This window comes from Triticum urartu, chromosome 3A (genome assembly GCF_056163025.1).
Source record: "Triticum urartu cultivar PI428250 chromosome 3A, HENAU_Tu73, whole genome shotgun sequence".
Taxonomy (NCBI): Eukaryota; Viridiplantae; Streptophyta; class Magnoliopsida; order Poales; family Poaceae; genus Triticum; species Triticum urartu.
In genome coordinates this window covers 63,819,194-63,839,182 of record NC_141875.1, presented here as the reverse complement: position 1 = coordinate 63,839,182, position 19,989 = coordinate 63,819,194, and the positions used below count along the sequence as shown (strand labels likewise).

At 47.7% G+C, this 19,989-nt stretch overlaps 3 protein-coding genes and 1 pseudogene across 3 annotated transcripts; all 4 read right to left on the bottom strand.

Annotated features, from left to right (window-relative positions):
• Positions 1 to 1,006: 1,006 nt before the first annotated feature.
• LOC125542870 (chlorophyllase-2) lies at positions 1,007 to 2,420 on the bottom strand. Its single transcript, XM_048706093.2, has 3 exons — positions 2,019 to 2,420; positions 1,804 to 1,926; positions 1,007 to 1,722 (listed from the first exon to the last, which is right to left on the bottom strand). Exons 1-3 carry the CDS (start codon positions 2,274 to 2,276, stop codon positions 1,168 to 1,170), a joined length of 936 nt encoding a protein of 311 aa, XP_048562050.1. The 5' UTR covers positions 2,277 to 2,420; the 3' UTR covers positions 1,007 to 1,167.
• A 3,171-nt stretch (positions 2,421 to 5,591) lies between these two features.
• Positions 5,592 to 8,325, bottom strand: LOC125542869 (L-type lectin-domain containing receptor kinase SIT2). The gene has a single exon (XM_048706092.2). It carries the CDS (start codon positions 7,810 to 7,812, stop codon positions 5,794 to 5,796), a length of 2,019 nt encoding a protein of 672 aa, XP_048562049.2. The 5' UTR covers positions 7,813 to 8,325; the 3' UTR covers positions 5,592 to 5,793.
• A 367-nt stretch (positions 8,326 to 8,692) lies between these two features.
• LOC125542868 (L-type lectin-domain containing receptor kinase SIT2 pseudogene) lies at positions 8,693 to 11,973 on the bottom strand (annotated as a pseudogene).
• A 3,468-nt stretch (positions 11,974 to 15,441) lies between these two features.
• On the bottom strand, positions 15,442 to 19,836 carry LOC147978578 (uncharacterized). The gene is made up of 6 exons (XM_087546388.1): positions 19,785 to 19,836; positions 17,425 to 19,034; positions 17,029 to 17,330; positions 16,227 to 16,937; positions 16,059 to 16,140; positions 15,442 to 15,984 (listed from the first exon to the last, which is right to left on the bottom strand). The coding sequence occupies exons 1-6, from the start codon at positions 19,834 to 19,836 to the stop codon at positions 15,442 to 15,444; spliced, it is 3,300 nt and encodes a 1,099-aa protein (XP_087402514.1).
• Positions 19,837 to 19,989: the final 153 nt, after the last annotated feature.

Below are 19,989 nucleotides of genomic sequence, written 5' to 3'. Positions count from 1 at the left end.
TTAACTGAAGAACAAAAACAGAGGAAACACAGCAAGAACACTGAATAATTTGTGTTCCAAATTGTTGCTTCAATTCAGATACATAACTTGGCATGGCGCACAAATCACATCCTCTACCCTGACAGGCCTAAATGCCCATTTCTAATGACGGATGAACAAGAAATAAAACAAAAACAGAGCAATGATACAACAATAGAACCTCCCTGCCATGATATTTGCTTGTTTCTGCAAATCGATCATCTGCATTAGATGTTTCTTGATCTTCTTCAGTTCCTCGGTCAATTCGAACTCCGCATGCAGTTCAGCATTGCGCACATACATCGCCATCGGCACGACTCTGCCCGCCCCTCCGCCCGAGCTCCCCATATTCTCCACAGCAATCGGCGGCACCCCGCCCAAATTGAGCTCCCAGGTTGCGGCCACGCTCGGATCAACGTAGCCCTCAAACTGAATCCTATCAACATATTCATCAATCTACTCGAAATGGTAACATTTCTTCAGGATCTGAAAACAACAACATGAACCCTAAATCCCAATCGAGGAGAAAAACAAAATATGGAGAAATCAGAGCAAAAGACAGCGAAAGAACGGGCTTAGAACTGAGATCTAACCTTGCCATCCCTTCCTGCCATTGGTTTGCTCAAGCATTTCACAAATTCCCGCCCAAGATTGCCATTGTCATCCCTCTTAGTGACCAGCCGTTTAAGAGGGTCTGGGCGTGGGCAGTCAGGGCACCTTGTGAGCAGCACTGGTCCATACTGACATCATTCTAAATGTGTGGCGGAGGAGGTAGACATTTGCGCTAGGTCGCCGGAGAAGAGAAAGATTGGGGAAAGGGGATGAATGGGTGGCAGCGGGCGGACGGGCATGGGCGCTCGTCTCTTCTAGCTGCAAGGAGGTGGGTCCCACGAGTAGACAAGTGGTGGGTCCCGCGCTTACGTGGATAAGTGGTGGGTCCAGCCCCCAACAGCTAACGAGGGCATCATTTGAGTTTAACAGCCATGTCGTGCGTGGGCTATTTACCTGGTCAAAATTATCGCACCACAGCCATTCGCTCGAACAACCTCGCACCCTTGCTAATTCATCTCAAATGTGTCGCGCAGGAGCTATGAGTAACCGCTATCGATTGAAACTCTAATGAGGACTGACAGGGCATCAGTATCCTGGCTACTCATCACGGAACTCCACCACGGACAGCACCACAGGCGTGACATCCGTTCGCTCCCTCATGGCATCCAACCACTCGGGCTTCCCCTCCACCCACTTGTTGAGGAACGCCACCATGCCGCCGGCGACGAACCGCCTCATGGGCGCCCTGGCCCCGCCGCTCTTGCACAGGGCGCGCGTGGCCAGCCCCTTGGCGCCCGTCGTCACGTCGTCCATCATGTCGGTGTGCCCGTAGTCCCTCGCCACCAGGTGGCACGCCGGCGCCGAGCACTCGTCGTAGAACTCCGCGTGGCTCACGCCCAGAGGCGCGCACGGCGGGAACAGGGCGTTGCGGGGCAGCTCGCCGAGGCCCGTGCCGATGACCATGACCGGCGCCGGGACGCGCAGCGCGTTCGGCTTGTAGACCAGGATCGGCGGGGGCGTCTGGTCGCCCATGCCGGTGCCGTCCACGGGGTCGACGGCGATGAGGGCCGCGAGAGGCAGGGTGGTCTTGGCGTGGCCCAGCGCGAGCGCGAAGGCCACCTTGCCGCCCCGGCTGTGGCCGGAGATGGACACCTGATGAATGATGATGCAATTGTTAGTATCTTGATGAATAATTGTTCGGTTAAATTAGAGAGCAATCGATGGTAAACTGACCGCAGTTAGGTTCGGTCGAACACCGGGTGGGAGCTTGGAAGAAAGGCCGACGGCGAGCCAGTCGATGACGGCGGCCGCCGAGTTTATCTCGCCGGTGGTGTCGGGCCCGGATACCGTGTACAGCTACAATTGTACTCGAGTTCAGTGTTCATCTCTGGAGCAGAAATTCATTGCCGCGCCGACATTAGCTTGACGACCTTGTTGATATAAGATACCTGAGGACCGACGACGATGAAGCCATGGGAGGCGACATGCTGGAGCAGCTGGGAGTAGAAGTAGTTGTTGCAGAGGTAGCCGTGCAGGAAGAGCAGCACCGGGTACTCCCCTGCGTCGCACGGGGCGGCCACCAGCAGCGGCTTCGGAGGAGACTGCGCGTCGACGGGACTGGTCGGACAGCACCTCGTGGCCTGCGCGACCTTGGTAAGGCTGGTGCCATGGCGTCCATGGTCGAACACGTCGCCTGCAGACGCCATGGTGTGAAGCAGAGCGACAGGCTGCTACTCTGCCGATCCCACGCGCCTTGCAGAGGAGCTCGTGTATGTTAACCTGGAGTTGTGGTAGTTACCGGTGCTTGTGGCCGCTTAACGGCCGTGTGTTCTGGGGATCCTTATCTGCGTGGTTCTCCAAGAAATATCTGATGCATTTTAGTCCTCCTTTTCACATTCTCTTGTACTAGTACTTGATAGTTGATACGATGGAAGATTGGGACATTCCTTTGTTTCCATCTTCGACAAGTCTTACTAGTCATCAGTCGGCCGCCTCCCATCACTATGTCGACGTGTTTGTGTCGTGTCCTTGCTGAACGTGATGGATTGAAGTTTGGTTTGGAGATGAGAATCCGAAGTTCAACCTTGTGTTGGACTCGTCATCATCGGTGCACGCGTGACGATTCTTTCTTGAAAGTGTAGCCTACGAGTTGTGCATTTTTCTTTTTGCTCTCGTCTTGTAACATAGGATTAGTGGTTATTTAGAGCAGTCACTGTCGGGAGGCATGCGACCTCGGGTTTTCTTTTCGCTTTATTTCCGGTTCAATGTTGTTCGGTTGCTGGATTTTGTATTCTTAATAATATATAGTTATATGCATTGTCCTGATGCAGAGGCCGGGAGTTATCCTCCTTTCTGGAAAAAAATGACATTAAAGTGTAATTATGAAGCATGCTAAACTTTAAATATCAAATATTTCAATTTCATGAAATAAACCGAAATAGATTTATGCTTTACAAGTCCGGTGAAATAAGCACTCAGCTTCCTCTTAAGCAGCCCGCGTTGGCAGGCCGCAACCACTAGTGGTTTGCAACCGGCGCTATAGGGGTGATTCCTATATGGTATGTGTCACTGGATAGCAACCCAACGCATACCTCCCCATGCGCCACGTCCTCTGTACGGACCGGCCTATACTGGTTTCTCCCAGCGGGTTTTTCTTGTTCTTTTGGTTTTTCGTCCTGTTTTTATTTTCTTTTTTCTATTTTTGTCTTTTGTCTTTTTTCTTATTTTCTTTCTTTATCCTTTTATTTTTTTTAATAATTTTGGTAAGATTATTTTTAAATTTGTGAATATTTTTATGAATCTGCAAATATTTTTTGAATTCATGAATAATTTTTTGCAATTCATGAATGACTTTTGGATCCACCTACATATTTTTCTATGTATGTGAACATTTTTAAGTCACAGTTTTTTTTAATTCGCAAATGTCTTTCTAATTCACGGATATAATTTTAGTCCATAATATTTTTTTTGAATTCGTAAACATTTTTTTGAAGTCGAGAACAATTTTTTGAAATTTGTTATCATTTTAAAAAAAACTTGTGATCATTTTTTAAGCTCACTAATATTTTCGAAATTCAAGATTATTTTTTGAAACCATGAACATTTTTTGGAATCCTGTGCATTTTTTGAATCGTGATTTTTTTTCGAAAACAATGTTTGGATTCGTATTTTTTTCTAAATATGCGAACATTGTTTAATTCGTGATTTTGTTTCAGAATTCGGGACATTTACTACGTTCATGAACATCTTTCTTATAAATTCATATTTTTGAAACCACAAACAGAAAAAAATACGAAAAAAAACTGGGGCGCCTCGGTATAGGTGCCGTATAGAATTTCATCAGCTAGGCAGCCAGCAGTGACCAGCTCTGTTCTGCTCCATCTAGGAAAAAAAACTCTGTTCTTCTCGTCTCGACTCTCGCGCGGACTTGCGTTGGGGAACGGGGTCTGGCTGGGGCCGGGGCAGATGCGTTCGGGCGCGGGGGGCGGCGGGCGTGCGTTCTCCAGCCCGTCAGATGGCCAGAGGCCTCGACGCCTCGTCGCGGCCGCGCTCCGCATCAGGGCGACGCCGGCTCTACGCGCGGTGAGCCAGTGAGCAGCAAGATCAGTCTACTCTCCCTCCCCATTCGGTAATTTTATCCAGTTCGATTCCTAGTTTTCCGCTGCATCTTAATTAGTGGGGGATTCTAACTAGGTCAGATGTTTTGCACTAGACACATTTGCTGTTTATAAAGGACCGAATCTAGCCATGGTTTAGGGGAATGCTAATATACTGTCGATTCATTTTATACAAAAGAAATAGAGGTGAATGTGAAGCTACTGAATGCTCGGCCTCCTCTCTTGCTACTCTAGTTTGAACATCAAAGTCATAAATAACAAATCAAACTCGAACAATCGAAGTCTTGTTCCGAGGGATTAAATTCTTGGAACGGGATCCAGCATTGTGTCCACATATTTGGCAATTATCCACCTAATCAAAGTGATGATCTGTGGCGAGCAGATTTAAAGCAGTCCTTACCGAAAAAGGCTTTCGCCCCGCTTTATAAATAAAGCAAACCGTCAAAAGCACACATACACGGACTAGTCCGGAACACACACACCCAAGATACACAACAAGAGGTACAAAGGTTCCGCTGAGGACACAGCTCAACAAGCCCAAAAAACAACAAAGAAAAGAAAGGCCGAAGCCGGAGAACAGGTCCGGCGCCTAATCTGGCTCCGGAGGAGGCGGAGGGGGCGGCGGCGGCGACAGACGAAAGGCCATCGAGCGAAGGTCGGCGATGAAGGCGGAGATGGCGTCCCGGTCCCGAAGGCCGCTAAGCGACCGCCAAAGCTGCAAGAAACCAGACAATTTGAAAAGAGCGTCAGTAGCCCGTCGAAGAGGGATGCGCTGAATCACAAGTTTATTGCGAATTGTCCAGAGGGTCCAGGCGAGTGCCCCAATCTCAAGCCACCTAATGTGGCAAGAGAGCAGGGGGAAGTTCTAAAGTTCGGCAAAGAGGTCGGGAAAGTTGATGTGGCACCAATCACCTCCCACTACCTCTCTAAAGCAGCTCCACACGAATTAAACGGACACACAGGAGAAGAAGATGTGGTTCGAATCTTCAGGGATACCACACAGCGGACCCTTTTGTGGTTCGAATAAGCAGTCCTTATGCAGACCCTTTTGTGGAATTGCAAAGTTTATGGTACGCAAGATCGACACTTCAAGTACAATTGATTCAACCCGGACGATTTGGGGTAGTCCTAAAAAGTTACAGCTTCGTCCCTCCTAAGATTTCTTTCAAGCTCCACGACTGACACCTGTATATATCACTCAAACTGACCCAAAGGCCATGATGTTTCAGACAACTTACGAGCCGATGTAATCCATTCAGTTAGTGAACTCTCATTGTTTCTCAAAGGAATTCCAAACAAGCACAGACAGAAACTTCTGTAAAATTCATGAGTTCACATGTACATGCTAGGTGCTTACATACACCAAGTAGTTTCAGACTGGAACCATGTAGAACATACAGAAGATTGATTCATTAACCCCGTGAGTAATTAAACTGAGCATAGACAACCAGAGTAACATCTGAAGTGAAGTAAATGTTTGATATGCTCCCTAGCTAGTGTTTGAATACATTAAAATATAGTATCTATCCAGACGAAATGCACAAGAAAGTAGATGTTTTAACATCTAAGAGAGACACGATAACACTGAACACCGTATATGTATATGTTATCTTCCTCCTGAAAGGTCGGAAAAAGTGGCAAAACTCGTCGATAACTGAGGGTATTGCAAGTTTGGTGATTCCAATCCTCTGTTTTGCGTCAAGGCCTGCATAGTGAAGCTGAAGTGTGCTGGTGTTAGCTCTGGGAGTGGTGTATCACCTTCGAGATACTGCATGACTTGCCGCATTGTGGGCCTTGCGCTAGTAAAAGGGTGCGAGCACAGAAGCCCTAGCTTCAGCACCAATGATGCATCATCGATGTTGTAGTCACCCTGCAGTCTCTGATCCACGGTATCCATGAGCGATCCGTTGTGCCAACGCTCTATAACCCAGTCGACCAATGTATGTTTGTTGCCAAATGGGTTCTGCTTGATAGGCCTCTGCCCAGAAGTAACCTCAAGGAGAAATATGCCGAATGCAAACACGTCCGTCAGAGCGGATGCCTTGCCCTTCCGTACGAACTCAGGCGCCAGGTATCCCATGGTTCCAACCATATGTGTGGTTTGTGGATCAGTGCCATGATCGTACAACCTTGAGAGACCAAAGTCACCTAGTCTTGCATTCATTTCACTGTCCAGAAGCACGTTGCTCGGCTTGACGTCTCGGTGTATGACAACTTTCTCCCACTTCTCGTGAAGGTAAAACAATCCGAACGCGACACCCTTGATAATATGTAACCTCTCCTCCCAATTCAGTGATGGCTTGCCATCTTTAAAGTATAAATACTGATTGAGGCTTCCATTTGACATGTAGTCATAAACCAAAAGAAGTTCACCTTTCCTTCGGCAATAGCCAAGCAGGGGCACAAGGTTGCGGTGTCTGAGCCGGCCGATACTGACAACCTCCGCGATGAACTCCTTCATCCCTTGCCTCGACTCGTGAGACACTCTCTTCACCGCCACTTTCAGTTTGGACTTTGGGAGTGTCCCTTTGTATACCTTGCCGAACCCGCCCACACCAAGCAGATTCTTTTCCTTGAACCCTTCCGTGGCATGGAACAGGTCCTTGAAGGAGAAGCGGTGTGGCCCGAAATCGACCTCCCAATCTTCCCGCAGCTCCCTGTACCTGAATCTCTTGCGAAGAAACAAAATGATGACAGTTCCTACTACAAGGACGAACGTGGCCGTGGCAATAGGCAGGGTGATCTCCAGGACCTTGGAGCGAGGCTCTGGGCCAAGACGTGGTAGCTTTGGGAGCTTAGATGTGTCGATGGCTGGAGCAGGGCCGTTTACGGCGAAGCTCCAGCCGAGAACGCAGTGGATCGTGCTGATTGCGCCGGTTGTGGCTGCGAAGCCGATGTACGATGGTTCTCTCAGAACTGTGGAGAGGTTGTAGGGAGATGAAAGCAGCGGCCTCACCGGCTTAGCTACTCCCAGAGGAGCCAAGAACACGTTGATCTGCGTGGACACCCCATCATAGTCAGCCCATACCTGCATCGCCTTGCCGCTGATAAGAGTCAAGTTGTTGAAGGCTCTACTCTCATCATCGTAGTACCCAGTGCGGTAGGCCTGCAAGGAGTTGAGGCTGTTGATGTCGATGCCAACGTGGTTGTTGTCCATGTCCTGGAACTCCTTGTTCTGGGTGGTGTCGAGCTCGACGGCGAACATGTGGTTGCTGGCGTTGCCATTGTTGCCGCTGTTGAGGAGGCCCATGTACTGCGCCCACGTGTTGGAGAGGTTCTTGGTGGGGGCGACAAAGAAGGCCATGCCGTCGGCGCTTATGCCGTCGTGGACGGAGAGGATGGCGAAGGCGAAGCTGAGGGAGAAGGACCGCACCGTGCCGTTGGGCGACCCGCGCAGGCTCAGCGGGGTCGGGTACAAGGCGTGGCCGAGGTTGATGGTGTCGTTGGTGAGCTCGAGGAGCCCCTCCGGCGTCACCTTGGCGCTGCCGTCGAGGGTGAGGTTGACACCGGAGAAGCCGTTGTATAGGAAACTGAAACTGTCGTTGCTGGTTGTGGATGCAGCACAGGGAAGAACGAGGAGTGGGATGGCATAGAGGAGGAAGAAGATGTGCTCCCTCGGAGCCATGCCTTGAGCTCTCTGGCAAGGAAAATATTACGATATTTTGTGGCTGATAAACAACTAGTACCGGTGTGGCTATCCTATCTAAGTAGTACTGCTGTATGTGCGCGTGACAGTGGCAAACAACTGCCCATGATTATTTACTAAGAAGTAAATCCATAAAATTTATAGTACTTAGTAATTTTGCTAAGTCGCAAGCAAGAGACACATCACCATCCACGTGTGCAATCGAAGAGAAAGTGGTCCAACAGGTTCAATTTTCTTCCTAGATACTGAAAAATTGTCTCCCCATCGACGCTGAAGTCTGAACATCTTTGTGGAACTGTCTAAATCAGACTGATTTAGACGGCAACCACTAGCAAGTAGCAACACGTTGTTATAATTCTCTCCTCCGAGACGAGGGAAGAGCCTTTGAATATCAAGCCAGAAAGTAGAGTAGCATGCGTACACTTCTGTTGGTGATAAGTCTGGATAGTCGTCTAAAACGACTGGGTATGCATGATCCGTCATGGTCAATCCCGGCGTCCTCTGGCTAGCGGTCTGCATATGCACTTCTGTTGGACTTTTCTGCTGAATCTGAGGTGGTCCGGGCTAGGTATGCACCGCACATATAATGTAGCTAGCCTAGAGTTTTCTACATACTGTATGTAAGGACATCCTCATCCGCCCAACACCAAGGACTGGGCCGTCGCTACACGGTGGACACCTACATCATGCACGTCTCCATGTCGGGTTGGACGGTCCCAAACTGATGGATGTGTTGTTTGTAGAGTCAAACGGGTGCCTGCAGAAGAGCTTGTCTATTCTCTGATAAAAGTCTACTGCGACAGCCATTTTTCTGTGTGGCTAACCCAGGGCGATCCGGTTGCATGGCTGGAGTTTCAGGAAAAGCATGAGAGAAATGTGAAAGCGAAGGGAGGAGGGAGAGGAGTCGGTCCACTGAGGAGACTGTAGCATTGGATGAGATCAACTTTGTAAGGTGGTTTCAAGACTCCATGTCTGTGTTGCCAAGGTCTGTGGTTGGTTTTGTTGCGTGTTGATGCGTGAGCTATGCATTTTTTTTTAATAATTTGCTTTTCTACATTCTCAATGTCTTGACTAGTTTTTGATATCGTGATGGTGTAGAGCCTGGATATAATTTGCATCTTCTTGCTATTAACATATCCACGTTATCGTAGAAATGTGCAAAATGTTATCTCCTTGATATATAGAAAGCCAGTATCCGTTGGATCTTTCAAGAAAGAAACTAAGCTAGTTATTTTGAATAACATATGACCATATATTAATTCTTTAGAATTAGTCACAAGGGCAGTAATTGTATGTGTTGTCCATATAATTCTGGCCAATAAATACATGTATTTTGCCAACAAGTATATTCTATATATGCACATGTTTTTCTTTACAGTATGTATGCACCAGTTATTACACTTCCTAGCAGTTTTAGTACATGTCCTTCATTGTAATTATATGTTGGTCTAGTGAAGGATAGAGCCATTTAAAAAAAATGACGGTTTACCCCGCCTCTGCATCAGACGATGCACACATCCATATTTGCTAAGATTAGAGTATCAAACATCCATTACATCGGACAAAAGTGACAAGCAAAAAGAACACAAAGCTCGAATTAACCGGGCACTAAGAAGGCACAATGACTCAAGTCACATATCACAGTGAGGATCATGCAATTCACCTCCCAACTGTAAGGACGGATGTGCTGTCAATACGCGCTGTTGATGAAGGATACGTCATGATGAATTGATCAAATCCTCCATTCTGCATTATGGTCATCATCTGAAAGCTTAAATCCGTCGGTGACATCTCCGGCAATGGCATGTCGCCATCAAGGTACTGCATCACCTGCCGCATGGTAGGCCTTGCATTGGCGAATGGGTGAGAGCATAGCAGGCCTAGCTTTAGAGCCACACATGCCTCGTCGGCGTTGTAGTTGCCCCCAAGCTGCTTATCCACGGGATCAAGGAGCGATCCCTTGTTCCATTGATCGAGCACCGATTCAACCAACAATACTTGGCTATCCTCTAAGTTTGGATTGACAGGCCTCTGCCCACAAGTAACTTCAAGAACAAACACTCCAAAGGCAAACACGTCGGTGAGAGGTGTTGCTTTGCTAGTATGCCCTAGCTCAGGAGCGAGGTATCCTATGGTTCCCACCACGTGTGTGGTTTGCGGGTCGGCGTCGTGGTCGTACAGCCTTGCGAGGCCAAAGTCACCGAGTCTTCCATTCATGTCGCCATCGAGGAGGACGTTACTGGCTTTGATGTCCCGGTGGATGACCACTTTCTCCCACTCTTCATGAAGGTAGACCAAGCATGATGCAATGCCTTTGACAATATGCCACCTCTGAGCCCAATTCAAAATTGGTTTGCCTTCTCTACCGTGCAAGTACTTGTCAACGCTCCCGTTTGGCATGTACTCGTACACCAGAAACAGTTCACCTCTCCGTCTGCAGTAGCCAAGCAATGGCGCTAGATTGCGGTGCTGGAGACGTCCTATGCTGACAACCTCTGAAATGAATTCTTTGATGCCCTGCTTCGAGTCGTGTGCAACCTTCTTCACAGCAACCTCCATTCTAGTAGACACTGGAAGGATGCCCTTGTACACCCTCCCGAATCCTCCAATTCCAAGCAGGTGTGTGTCGCTGAAACCTTCCGTTGCACAGTACAGATCCTTGTAGGAGAACCGTTGTGGACCGAACTCGACCTCCCAATCTTCTCGCAGCTCGGCATACCGGAACCGTCTCCGTAGCACCAGGAGAACAATGGCGCCCATGCTGAGGACGAACGCTCCGGATGCTATTGGCAGAACAATGTCCAGCACCTTGGACCGTGGCTTCGGTCCCATGCGGGGAAGCTTTGGTAGCTTTGAGATGTCGATGGCTGGAGCCGGACCGTTCATGGCGAAGCTCCAGCCAAGCACATAGTGTCGCACATTGATCGTGCCGGTCGCGGAGGAGAAGCCGACATACGCGACGTCTGTGACCGCGGTCGTGAGGTTGTAGGTGGCCGTGAACAACGGCCTTACTGGTCTGCCCACGTTGAGGGGAGCCATGGTGACGGTGATTTGAACGACCCTGTGGTCGTAATCCACCCACACCTGCATGGCCTCGCGGCTGATCAGGCTCAGGTTGCGGAAGCTACCGTCGTCGTCGTCGAAGTAGCCGGCGTAGTAGGACTGCAGCGAGCGGAGGCCGTTGACGTTGGCGCCGGCGTGGTTGGCGTCGAGGTCGTCGAACTCCTTGTTCTGGATGGTGTCGAGCTCGACGGCGAAGAAGTGGTTGCTGCCGTTGCCGTTGTTCTGGACGTCGGTGAGGCCCAGGAGCTGGCCGGGCAGCGCGGAGGAGAAGTTGGTGCTCGACGCCACCACGAAGGCCATGCCGTGGGCGCTCAGGTCGGTGTAGATGGACTGGATGGCAAACACGAAGGAGGCCGAGAAGGACCGCACGGCGCTGCCGCCGGGAGACCCTCCGGCGAAGCGGAGGGGAGTCGGGTAGAAGGCGTGGCCCTTCTGCTGGTCCGTGCCGTTGGTGAGCTCCAGGAGGCCTTCTGGGGTCACCGTGGCCGCGCCGTCCAGGGTGAGGTTGGCGCCGGTGAAACCAGAGTATACGAGCTGGTCATCGCCGCTGGCCTTGGCTGCTAGAACAAGCAGGCAGAGGAAGAGGAGTCGGAGAAGCGTGGACACACTCTTCTCCATGGTGGAGGACAAAGGAACATGAATTTTTTGTAGAGGACCCGCCCGGACTACCCCTGGTTTTTTTCTTGAATGATTTGAAGAGTGTGTACACTGCTATAAAGTCAAATGTTTGTGAGCGACAACGTGCCGGATATACATGTCGAGCTTTTCCACAGACGTCGTTATCTGTTTCCTCTTCGTCTCCAACCTCCCACCCCGCATCCTTTTTATTCTGTCCCCAAATCACAGCAACGCAGCACAAGGGAGAGAGCGTGGAGTCCACAGTCCCCACACGCGGTGTGTCTCCTTCGTCGGGTGCTCCTTCGCGAGACGCGGCGGTCACGTTTTATGGCATTGTCATAAGTTTAGGTGCTCGAATTTCATAGAGCACTCTATGTTTTTACCTTGTGCAATTTTGTTCATGAGTTTAGGTGCTTGATCCGAAGCTCACAATGTATTGAAGCATGCTTTAATCTTAAGGGTTCGCTATCATGTTTGGTTAGATCAGCCCGGTGATCTTGTGTTCATGCATATAAACATTATGACGGCTTAATAAAAACACTGCGGGATTGTCTAAAAAAAGAAACCTGAATTTGGGAACCTTCTCCAATCTGTTTTTTTTTTCTGTTTTCTTTCTTCATTGCTGTTGTTAACGGTCTTACCGATTTATTTATGTTTTTTTACTTTTCTTATTTTGTAGTTCTAATTTTTTTGCCTGATTTTCAATCATGTTCACAAATTTCATAAAATGTTCATATTCTTAAAATGTTAATATTTCCATAACAAATCTTTTTTCTAGAATACGCATAAGCATGCGTATCATTGCATTAGAGAATAAGCGGCAAAGAAACCCAATACAACCCCTTTCGGTCATTACAACGCTAATCATAAAAATTAGCAGTCACACACACCACCACGCTACATGCTTCCCTAGACCAATCTCATGCCAATGGCAATGAGGCAAGTCTTAGCTCAACCAAGCCGTGTCACAACCAACGCCAAACACCTCTACAACAAAATAAATACTTGAGGACAACACGGACCAACGTACTTCCAGCCAATGCGTCAAGAAGAAGTCGACAAGTGGATGACAGGTCTGGGCAGACCAAGAGGAGTCGCCGTCAAGAGGGCACTGGCGATTGAGCAGTGGCCGACTCAAGCAACACCAACCGGAGTCCTCGAGCAACAAGACGACGCCTCTAAGGAGGGAACGACGCCATGACGCCGCCGTCGTCTGGTCCGAAGGCCGGACCAAGGGTTTCCTCTGAGTAAGAGGGAGGGACTCAGGTCGGGGCCAAAGACAATGCCTCCATGAAGGGTACGACGCCCGCGGGCGTCGCCGTTGTCAGCCTCGAACATCGCGAAGCAGGATTTCTCCCAACCCCATACCACAAATCCCAAAATCGACCGAAGATGCTCAAGCGAGCCGACCACCACAGCGGGAGGGAGGGCATCTCGTAGCTCCACATCCGCCGCCACCAAGCCAACGAGACCAAAAACAGGGCAATCACTGTCTCACCCCGAGCGATCCCGCACCGCCTCCACCGTGCCCAAGGACTCACCACCACCGCCGCATGAGCCACTGTAAAGGCTCAAGCCCGCGCCGGATCTGAGGCCGCTGCACCGCAACGACGCTACGCGGCAAGCTCCGGTACATGACCGCCACAGATCTGGTGTGGGATCCACGAAACCACCACGCCCTGCCGCCCCAGCCGTGCAGCCTCCCTAGCCGACCGCTCCAAACGCTGAGGAAGGGAGGGCTGCCGCCGCCCGGCGCACCTCGCTGCAGGTCGACCGCTGCCCTCAGCCGCGTCAGCCTACCCCAGCGCCCCAAGGGATCAAGCCCGAGCCCCGTTGCGACCTTCGAAGGCATCAGCTATGGTTGAGGACCTTTATATCCAATGAATCTTCGTGGCGTCAGATTGAAAGGTGGTCGTTGAAGCTATCAAGGGGGCCACCGTGCAATCTATGGAGCTGCAGTGCATGAAATTACAGAACAATCTAGTGCTTTTATTTCTTGTATTTTAGCCATTAGTTTAGGACCTTAAATGTTGAGGCTCACAACCTTGCAACAAACACTATCTTTGGGGTGGTCACCGTGCTTGGTTAGGCCGACCCGGTGATCATCTTGCATTAAAAAATGTTCACCATGTGTTTGTAAATAGACTATGATCATTTTGTGAATACATGATGACCAAAGTTGTAAGCCATAGACATTTACTTAGCCCGGCCATCTATTAGGAGTTGTGGGCGAATGTAGCGATAAGAGTCGCAAAGCGACAGTCACACACTTTGCGTCCAATAGGCGTCCGACGCATAGACGCACCTCGGCTAGGCGGGCCCGTTACCGTAGTTGGTTAGGACATATCTATTTTTCCCAGTTTGCCTAAAAAAATATTGAGTCAATTACACCACAGGTGTTTAAACTTGGCACAAAAAGTCAGTTTAGTACTAAAACTTGTGACATACGTTGATCTGCTTACAAAACTTGGCTTGATCGTTCATATACGGTCAGAATCGCGTTTGGATACGGATAGAGGGCTGACTGGGATCGCCAGCGTGGCGACGGGCCCATTGTCAGTGGCTGCAAGGCACGGCAGAGGCGTGTGGCCTGGGTGTTTGCAGAAAACCCCCTGGAAGCTTTATTTTTGTAACAAAAAACCCCACGACCTGAATTCTATCTGTCCAAAATCGCTAACCCGCGATCCCCAATTCCATAGCAGAGTGGCGGCTCTTCCCTTGGTTCATCAGAGCGGCTGCACCCCGGCGGCGGCGTCGCCATAGCAGCGGCGGCGGCGGCTCCATAGTGGCGCAGCGGCCCCGCGGCCTAGCGGCGCGGCGACGGCGGCTCCACAGCGGCGCAGCGGCCCCGCGGCGCACAGCAGGACGGCGGCGCCACAGCGGCGCAGCGACGGTGGCGGCCCAGCGGCGGTGGCGGCGGCGGTTAGCTCACGCATTTCTTCTTCATGTACCCCTCTCTCACACCTCTGACAGTTCTTCTCTCTCAAGCATCAGGTCGTGTACTGGGGCAATCATCAGGTAATTAAATCCTTCTCCCCTACTCTTACATCACTGGTTGTTGTTTTGTCATGACCAAATTAATGTGCGTATGTACTTAATAGTCTGCAATGTGTGCCTCTGCAGGATGCTAGGACATGTGGTTATTTCAATTGGATTGACAAGCCATGGGAGGGGAGGGAATGGACTATCATTGCTGAACTTGCTAACAAGAATGAGGTGCTGGAGAAGAAGATAATGCAGAAAGATGGTCAGATTGAAGCTGAGAAGGAGAAACGCGGACTGGAGAAGATGATTGGAAGAATGCACAAAGATCAGTTACAATCTAGTTAGAGATAGGATGATTATGCTTGCTGTGTTCATGTACTTTGGGTTAGTTGCAATCATGTTTGCTATGGCCGGCAAGAAGTGATGTTGTCATTCCAGTGTAGTAGGTCATTGGCAGTGTTGAAAATTTGTATCGACTCTTTGCTGAATTTCAGAGTATTTTGTGGCTTGTGCTTTAGAATTCCATATTACCTTTTGACGAATCAGTATTTGTGCTTTAGAATCATATAACTAAAACAGAGGAAAATAATTTGTGTATGCAATTTTTGTCAGTATGAATTTAGAGAAAAGCATAAGCATCAGTTTATTCTGCAGTTGTATATGCAGTTTTGACATCAAAATATCAAAAAGTGCAATTTTTGTTAGTAACACAGTAAAGAAAAAACAACAGTTTTTGACAGGACAATTTCAAACTTCATAGCAGCAGAGCATCATTAGTACTGCATTTTGTCTTAAAGAGAGCAGTGAAACACATGTTCAGATCCTCACATTACAGCATAAAAAAGGGAAATTAGTCTTATGGCATGTCTTATGACAAAAATTCATACATAAACTTGCACTTGTATCTAGTTCACTCATGAACTAAGTCCTTGGCATTGTGACCTATAAGCTTTGGAAATCACCGGTCCATTCTTCTTCTGGTGCATTTTGTGTCACTGGCTCCTCTTCTGCTTGCACATAAGAACTCTCCGAATTTGGTCCAAACATAAGGTTCCAAAACCCAGCACCTGGTCCAGTATATGCTTCCCCTGCTCCTGTTTCAGCTGCTTGGTTGCTTGAATGTTGTACATATCCTCCGTCTGCTCCGCCAGCTAATCCCCTACCTCCCCTGCCTCCCCTGTTGTGTGCTCCTCCAGAACCTCTTCCTTCCCTGCCTACTGCTCCTACAGATCCTCTGCCTACCCTGCCAGCTGCTCCACCAGCTCCAGCAACTCTTCTCTTTCTTCCTCTTGAAGCTACAGCTGCTTGGTTGCTCGACTGTGGTACATCTTCTGGTATGTCTTCAGTGATTCCTCTTCTTCTAACCCTGCCTCTTGACATAGCAGTTGTAACCCTGGGAGGGGGTATGTCATTTCTTGCTTGTGCAACAAATGTAGATTCTGGAAGAGGTCCATGATCCATGCTTGGTTTGTATGCTCTCCTCTCCTGAGTGGACCAAAATGCACGATTAGACAAAAATTCAGAAACCAAAAAAATTAACATGGTCAACAGAAGGTTACCATTTGCTGCATGAGATAAACCATGGACCCTGGGGTTTGACTTGGATCCATGTGTGCATGTACTGTGTGTGGCATAATGTTCTAAAGAAAGCATAAACAACTTGTCAGTATATGTTGCCAAGTGTATATGAGCAGTAAATTGAGTTGGTCAACATGTTACATCTTATAGAAATGATTGTAGGATCATCATACTCCTCTTCTTCATCATATGCAACATTTGTAGGTTGCAGTGCATCTCTGTTGGTCTCCTCCCACTTCTTATGTCCTTTCTTGTTGTGATCTGCACTTTCACAAATAGAGCAGTGCATGGTTACACCATGCTTTGTCAGCTTCTTCCCTCCTTCTCTCATCAACTTCTCTTTTGGATCTTTCTTTCTGTTCCTCCTTGGTCTGCCCATTACTTTCGTGTACACAGGTGGATGTACATCAATGCCATGCATCTTAGTCCAATGTTCTTGGTCCCTCACAGGTTTTACATTGAAAGCATAAGCCTTTTTGTATGTCCCTACTGAATAGCACTCATGCACCAGGCTTGTAGGATCAATTCTCTCATTTCTAGCACAAGCAATAGCATGGTGACATGGGATGCCAGACAGGTCCCATCTCTTGCAGTCACAGGTTTCCATTTCCAAGTCCACTATGTAGGAGTGGTTCATTGAAACAACCTTGAAAACTTTCTGACCAGCTCCAAAGACCATGCAGTTTGTAGCCCAATCAGTGTACTTGTCCAACTTTTTCTGAATTTTTGGGCACATTCTCATACTCCATTTCCTATCTTGTGCAACTTCCTTTTGCTTGCTGTACAACCTTGCTGTGATCTTGCTATTTATGTTGTCCACCATGGAGAAAATAGGAAGTTCTCTGGATGGCAAAATCCAGCTGTCATTTCAAATGAAAACTTGTTAGTTCATTCCATTTAACACTTTAGTGCATTTAACAGTTCAGAAAAGCACAACCAAGAAATGTGTACCTATTAAATACTTCAGACATATTATTGAGCATGATGTCACACTTTGGAAAAGGATTAAAAAAAGCTTTAATCCATGTTCTTGGTGGCCATTTCTCAACCCATTCGTATGCACGCACACTGTCTGCCTTCATCTTATCCATTGCTTTTTTATATGTTGGATTGTTAGTGGCTCTTGCAATAGCCCATAGATTATTCTTTAGTTGTTCCCCCTTGTGAAGCTTATGGAAATTCTGATACATATGCCTGACACAAAATCTGTGTTCAGCATCTGGCCACACCTTTGCAACTGCAGCTATAAGACCCTGGAGAACACATAAACAATGCAAGTACCCATTAAATCTAACTACACTATATTATAGCAAGCAATAAGGTAAAAATATAAGTTGTTGCACATACCTTTTGCTTATCACTCATTATTGTGTATGGAGAGGTGTTGCATATGTTGAGGTCATCCTTTAGGCTAGCCAAAAACCACTCCCAGCTGCTAGTGGACTCCACTTCCACAATCCCAAATGCTAGGGGGGAAATACAATCATTGGGGTCAATGCCCACTGCTGTCAGTAAATTCCCTTTGTACCTGGTCTTAATGTGACATCCATCTACAAATATTATTGGCCTACATCCCATCAACCAGCCTCTCTTGCATGCATCCAATGACCAGTACAAAGTTGAGAAATGTTCTTTTGTCTCCTTGGTCTTTTCATCAAAGATCTCCTTTGTGCAAAGGTAGAACTTGTTGCCAGGGTTTGTTTGTCTCAACTCCTCTCCATAATCCCATAGCATCTTATACTGGTCATAATCCTCACCTCTGATTTGCTTTACTGATGCTCTTCTAGCTCTTCCCAATTTGCTCCTGCTTGGAATTAGATTGTACTCTTGCTGAACCTTCTCCTCAAATTTCTGCAATGGCATCTTCTCATTGCCCCTGAACTCGTCTCTGAATTTCTTGGTTAAAAATGGAGCAGTCAGACCCTTGAGCTTCCATTTCTTAGGGCAGGTGTGCTCATCAAAGTACTTCTTGATCACAAAGCTATTTTTCCTGTTGTCCATCCCTGCTTTCAAGTACCATGGGCAATCATCAATGCATACTGCTTCTACTGTAGTTGATGTGTTTCTGGTCTTTTTGATTGGAACCCTATTTCTGATGCTATAGGAGGTAATCGCATGCCTGAGCTCCTCAACAGTACCAAACACCATACCTAATTTGAATACAGGGGCATTCAAATCAGTTTCTGGATTAAAAGCCTTGAAGTTGTACTTGAGCTTGTCCCTCTCTTCTTTGGATAACATTATGGTTGGATCATCTAGAGCATCCTCGGCTAGCTCTGTTTCATAGTCACATGTGTAAACCTTCTCCCTGTGATCATCCACCTCTTTGTCAACATGTTCCTCAAACAGATCATCATCCCCATCCATAATATCATAGTCACTGTCATAGAATTCCTCATCTGTGTGTGAACCTGCTGCACCATTTTCATCTTCTTCCTCCATTTCTTCAGAAGCACATCCTGAAGATGTTGCTTTAGTAAGAAATCTCCTTGCTCTCCTTTTAGTTGAGTCACTTCTCACTTTAGCTGAGCTAGCTTGTTCTTTGCCCTTGCCATCTTTTGTTGGGGTTATGACCTTTGGCAACTCGGGCAGTCCATCAACTGTAACATCATCTCTAAGAAGGCTGCTCGGTGTCTCTCCATGGTCTATGAGCAGCAACAGATTCTTGTGGACTGTACTAGCTGCTATCATTGCAAGGCTATCAGCATCACAACTCATCTCTCTTATTCCTTCTTTAACTGTCCTACCAGGCTGACACCAGTATACAACATGCTGCCCTATTTCTCTGTCATAGCCCAGCTGCTTCACAAAGTCTTCAATCCACAGTATGGACCAAGTGTCAGAGTCACAATGATCAAACCAATCAACTTCATAGTCAATGTAGCTTTTGTTGTTGTCAGCTCCATAGAAAAATCCTTTGTGATGAATTTCAACCGTGAACCGCCCATCAAAATCACCTACAATGCAGAGAATGCAAAAACATTCAGTAAACTATACACATCTTCAATTAATTATGCTTACAACAGCTAACATGTTCACTTCATACTGCCAAAAACAGCATGCAACTGCAATTTAGTGCAAAGAAAAAAGCAGGGATTTATAGTTCTCACAACCAAAATAAATTCAGTTGAGAATGACATCTTCATTTAACACTAATGTCAAATTCCATTACGATTCTGTCATGTCCAGTCACAAATAATGGAACTAACTACTGGATTTGTAGTTAACACTACTTACTGCTTAAAATTCCTAACTTTCAAATATCTACTGTTGTCCAAATATTCACTTATCAACTGTCAAACATTCAGTTAGCAAGTGTTGAAAATTCAGTTAGCAAGTGTCAAAAATTCAGTTACGTACAATTTCATCAGAAATAGAAGCTGCTGTACCACATCCAATGGTTTCACTGGAGCAAACATGTTCTAATAATCTTATACACGGGGGGTTAGTTATTCAGAGAATCTGAATATTTTAGATCATGAAAACAGAGCCCTTTTGGACCCGGGAGAAATCCTATACGCAGCCCACATACGGATGAATGCAAAGGGGACTTCTTACGTCATTGCATCTAGCAAGCATCCACTGACGAAATCAAGACCAATCTAAAAATTTTCACCGATTCGAGCACATTGACTAAAACCCTAACATAAACAGGGGAGAAAGAGGTGGTGGATAGAGAGAGAGAGAGATAGAGGGCGCATGCTCACCATATACAGGGGCTGGTTCCCCGGGATCTCGCCGACGGGGCTCCATCGTCATCGACGCCGCCGATCAATGCCGTCGCCCCGATCGACGCCGCCGTCGCCTGCAAACGATCAAGAGGAGAGACACAAGAGGAGAGCACGAGGCGAGGGAGTCGACGAGGGAGGGTTTTGGTAAACTGATTCAGCCATATGCGGGGCCGCATAACTA

What these genes read in the sequence shown, in the direction of transcription:
- LOC125542870 (XM_048706093.2), bottom strand. Translation starts at nt 2,276, where the DNA reads ATGGCGTCTGCAGGCGACGTGTTCGACCATGGACGCCATGGCACCAGC. An exon ending in TCATCGTCGTCGGTCCTCAG is followed by an intron (nt 1,927 to 2,018) that starts GTATCTTATATC and finishes GTACAATTGTAG; the next exon opens with CTGTACACGGTATCCGGGCC. An exon ending in TTCGACCGAACCTAACTGCG is followed by an intron (nt 1,723 to 1,803) that starts GTCAGTTTACCA and finishes ATCATTCATCAG; the next exon opens with GTGTCCATCTCCGGCCACAG.
- LOC125542869 (XM_048706092.2), bottom strand. Translation starts at nt 7,812, where the DNA reads ATGGCTCCGAGGGAGCACATCTTCTTCCTCCTCTATGCCATCCCACTC.
- LOC147978578 (XM_087546388.1), bottom strand. Translation starts at nt 19,836, where the DNA reads ATGACGATGGAGCCCCGTCGGCGAGATCCCGGGGAACCAGCCCCTGTA. An exon ending in GGAACCAGCCCCTGTATATG is followed by an intron (nt 19,035 to 19,784) that starts GTGAGCATGCGC and finishes TCTGCATTGTAG; the next exon opens with GTGATTTTGATGGGCGGTTC. An exon ending in ATGTCTGAAGTATTTAATAG is followed by an intron (nt 16,938 to 17,028) that starts GTACACATTTCT and finishes TTGAAATGACAG; the next exon opens with CTGGATTTTGCCATCCAGAG.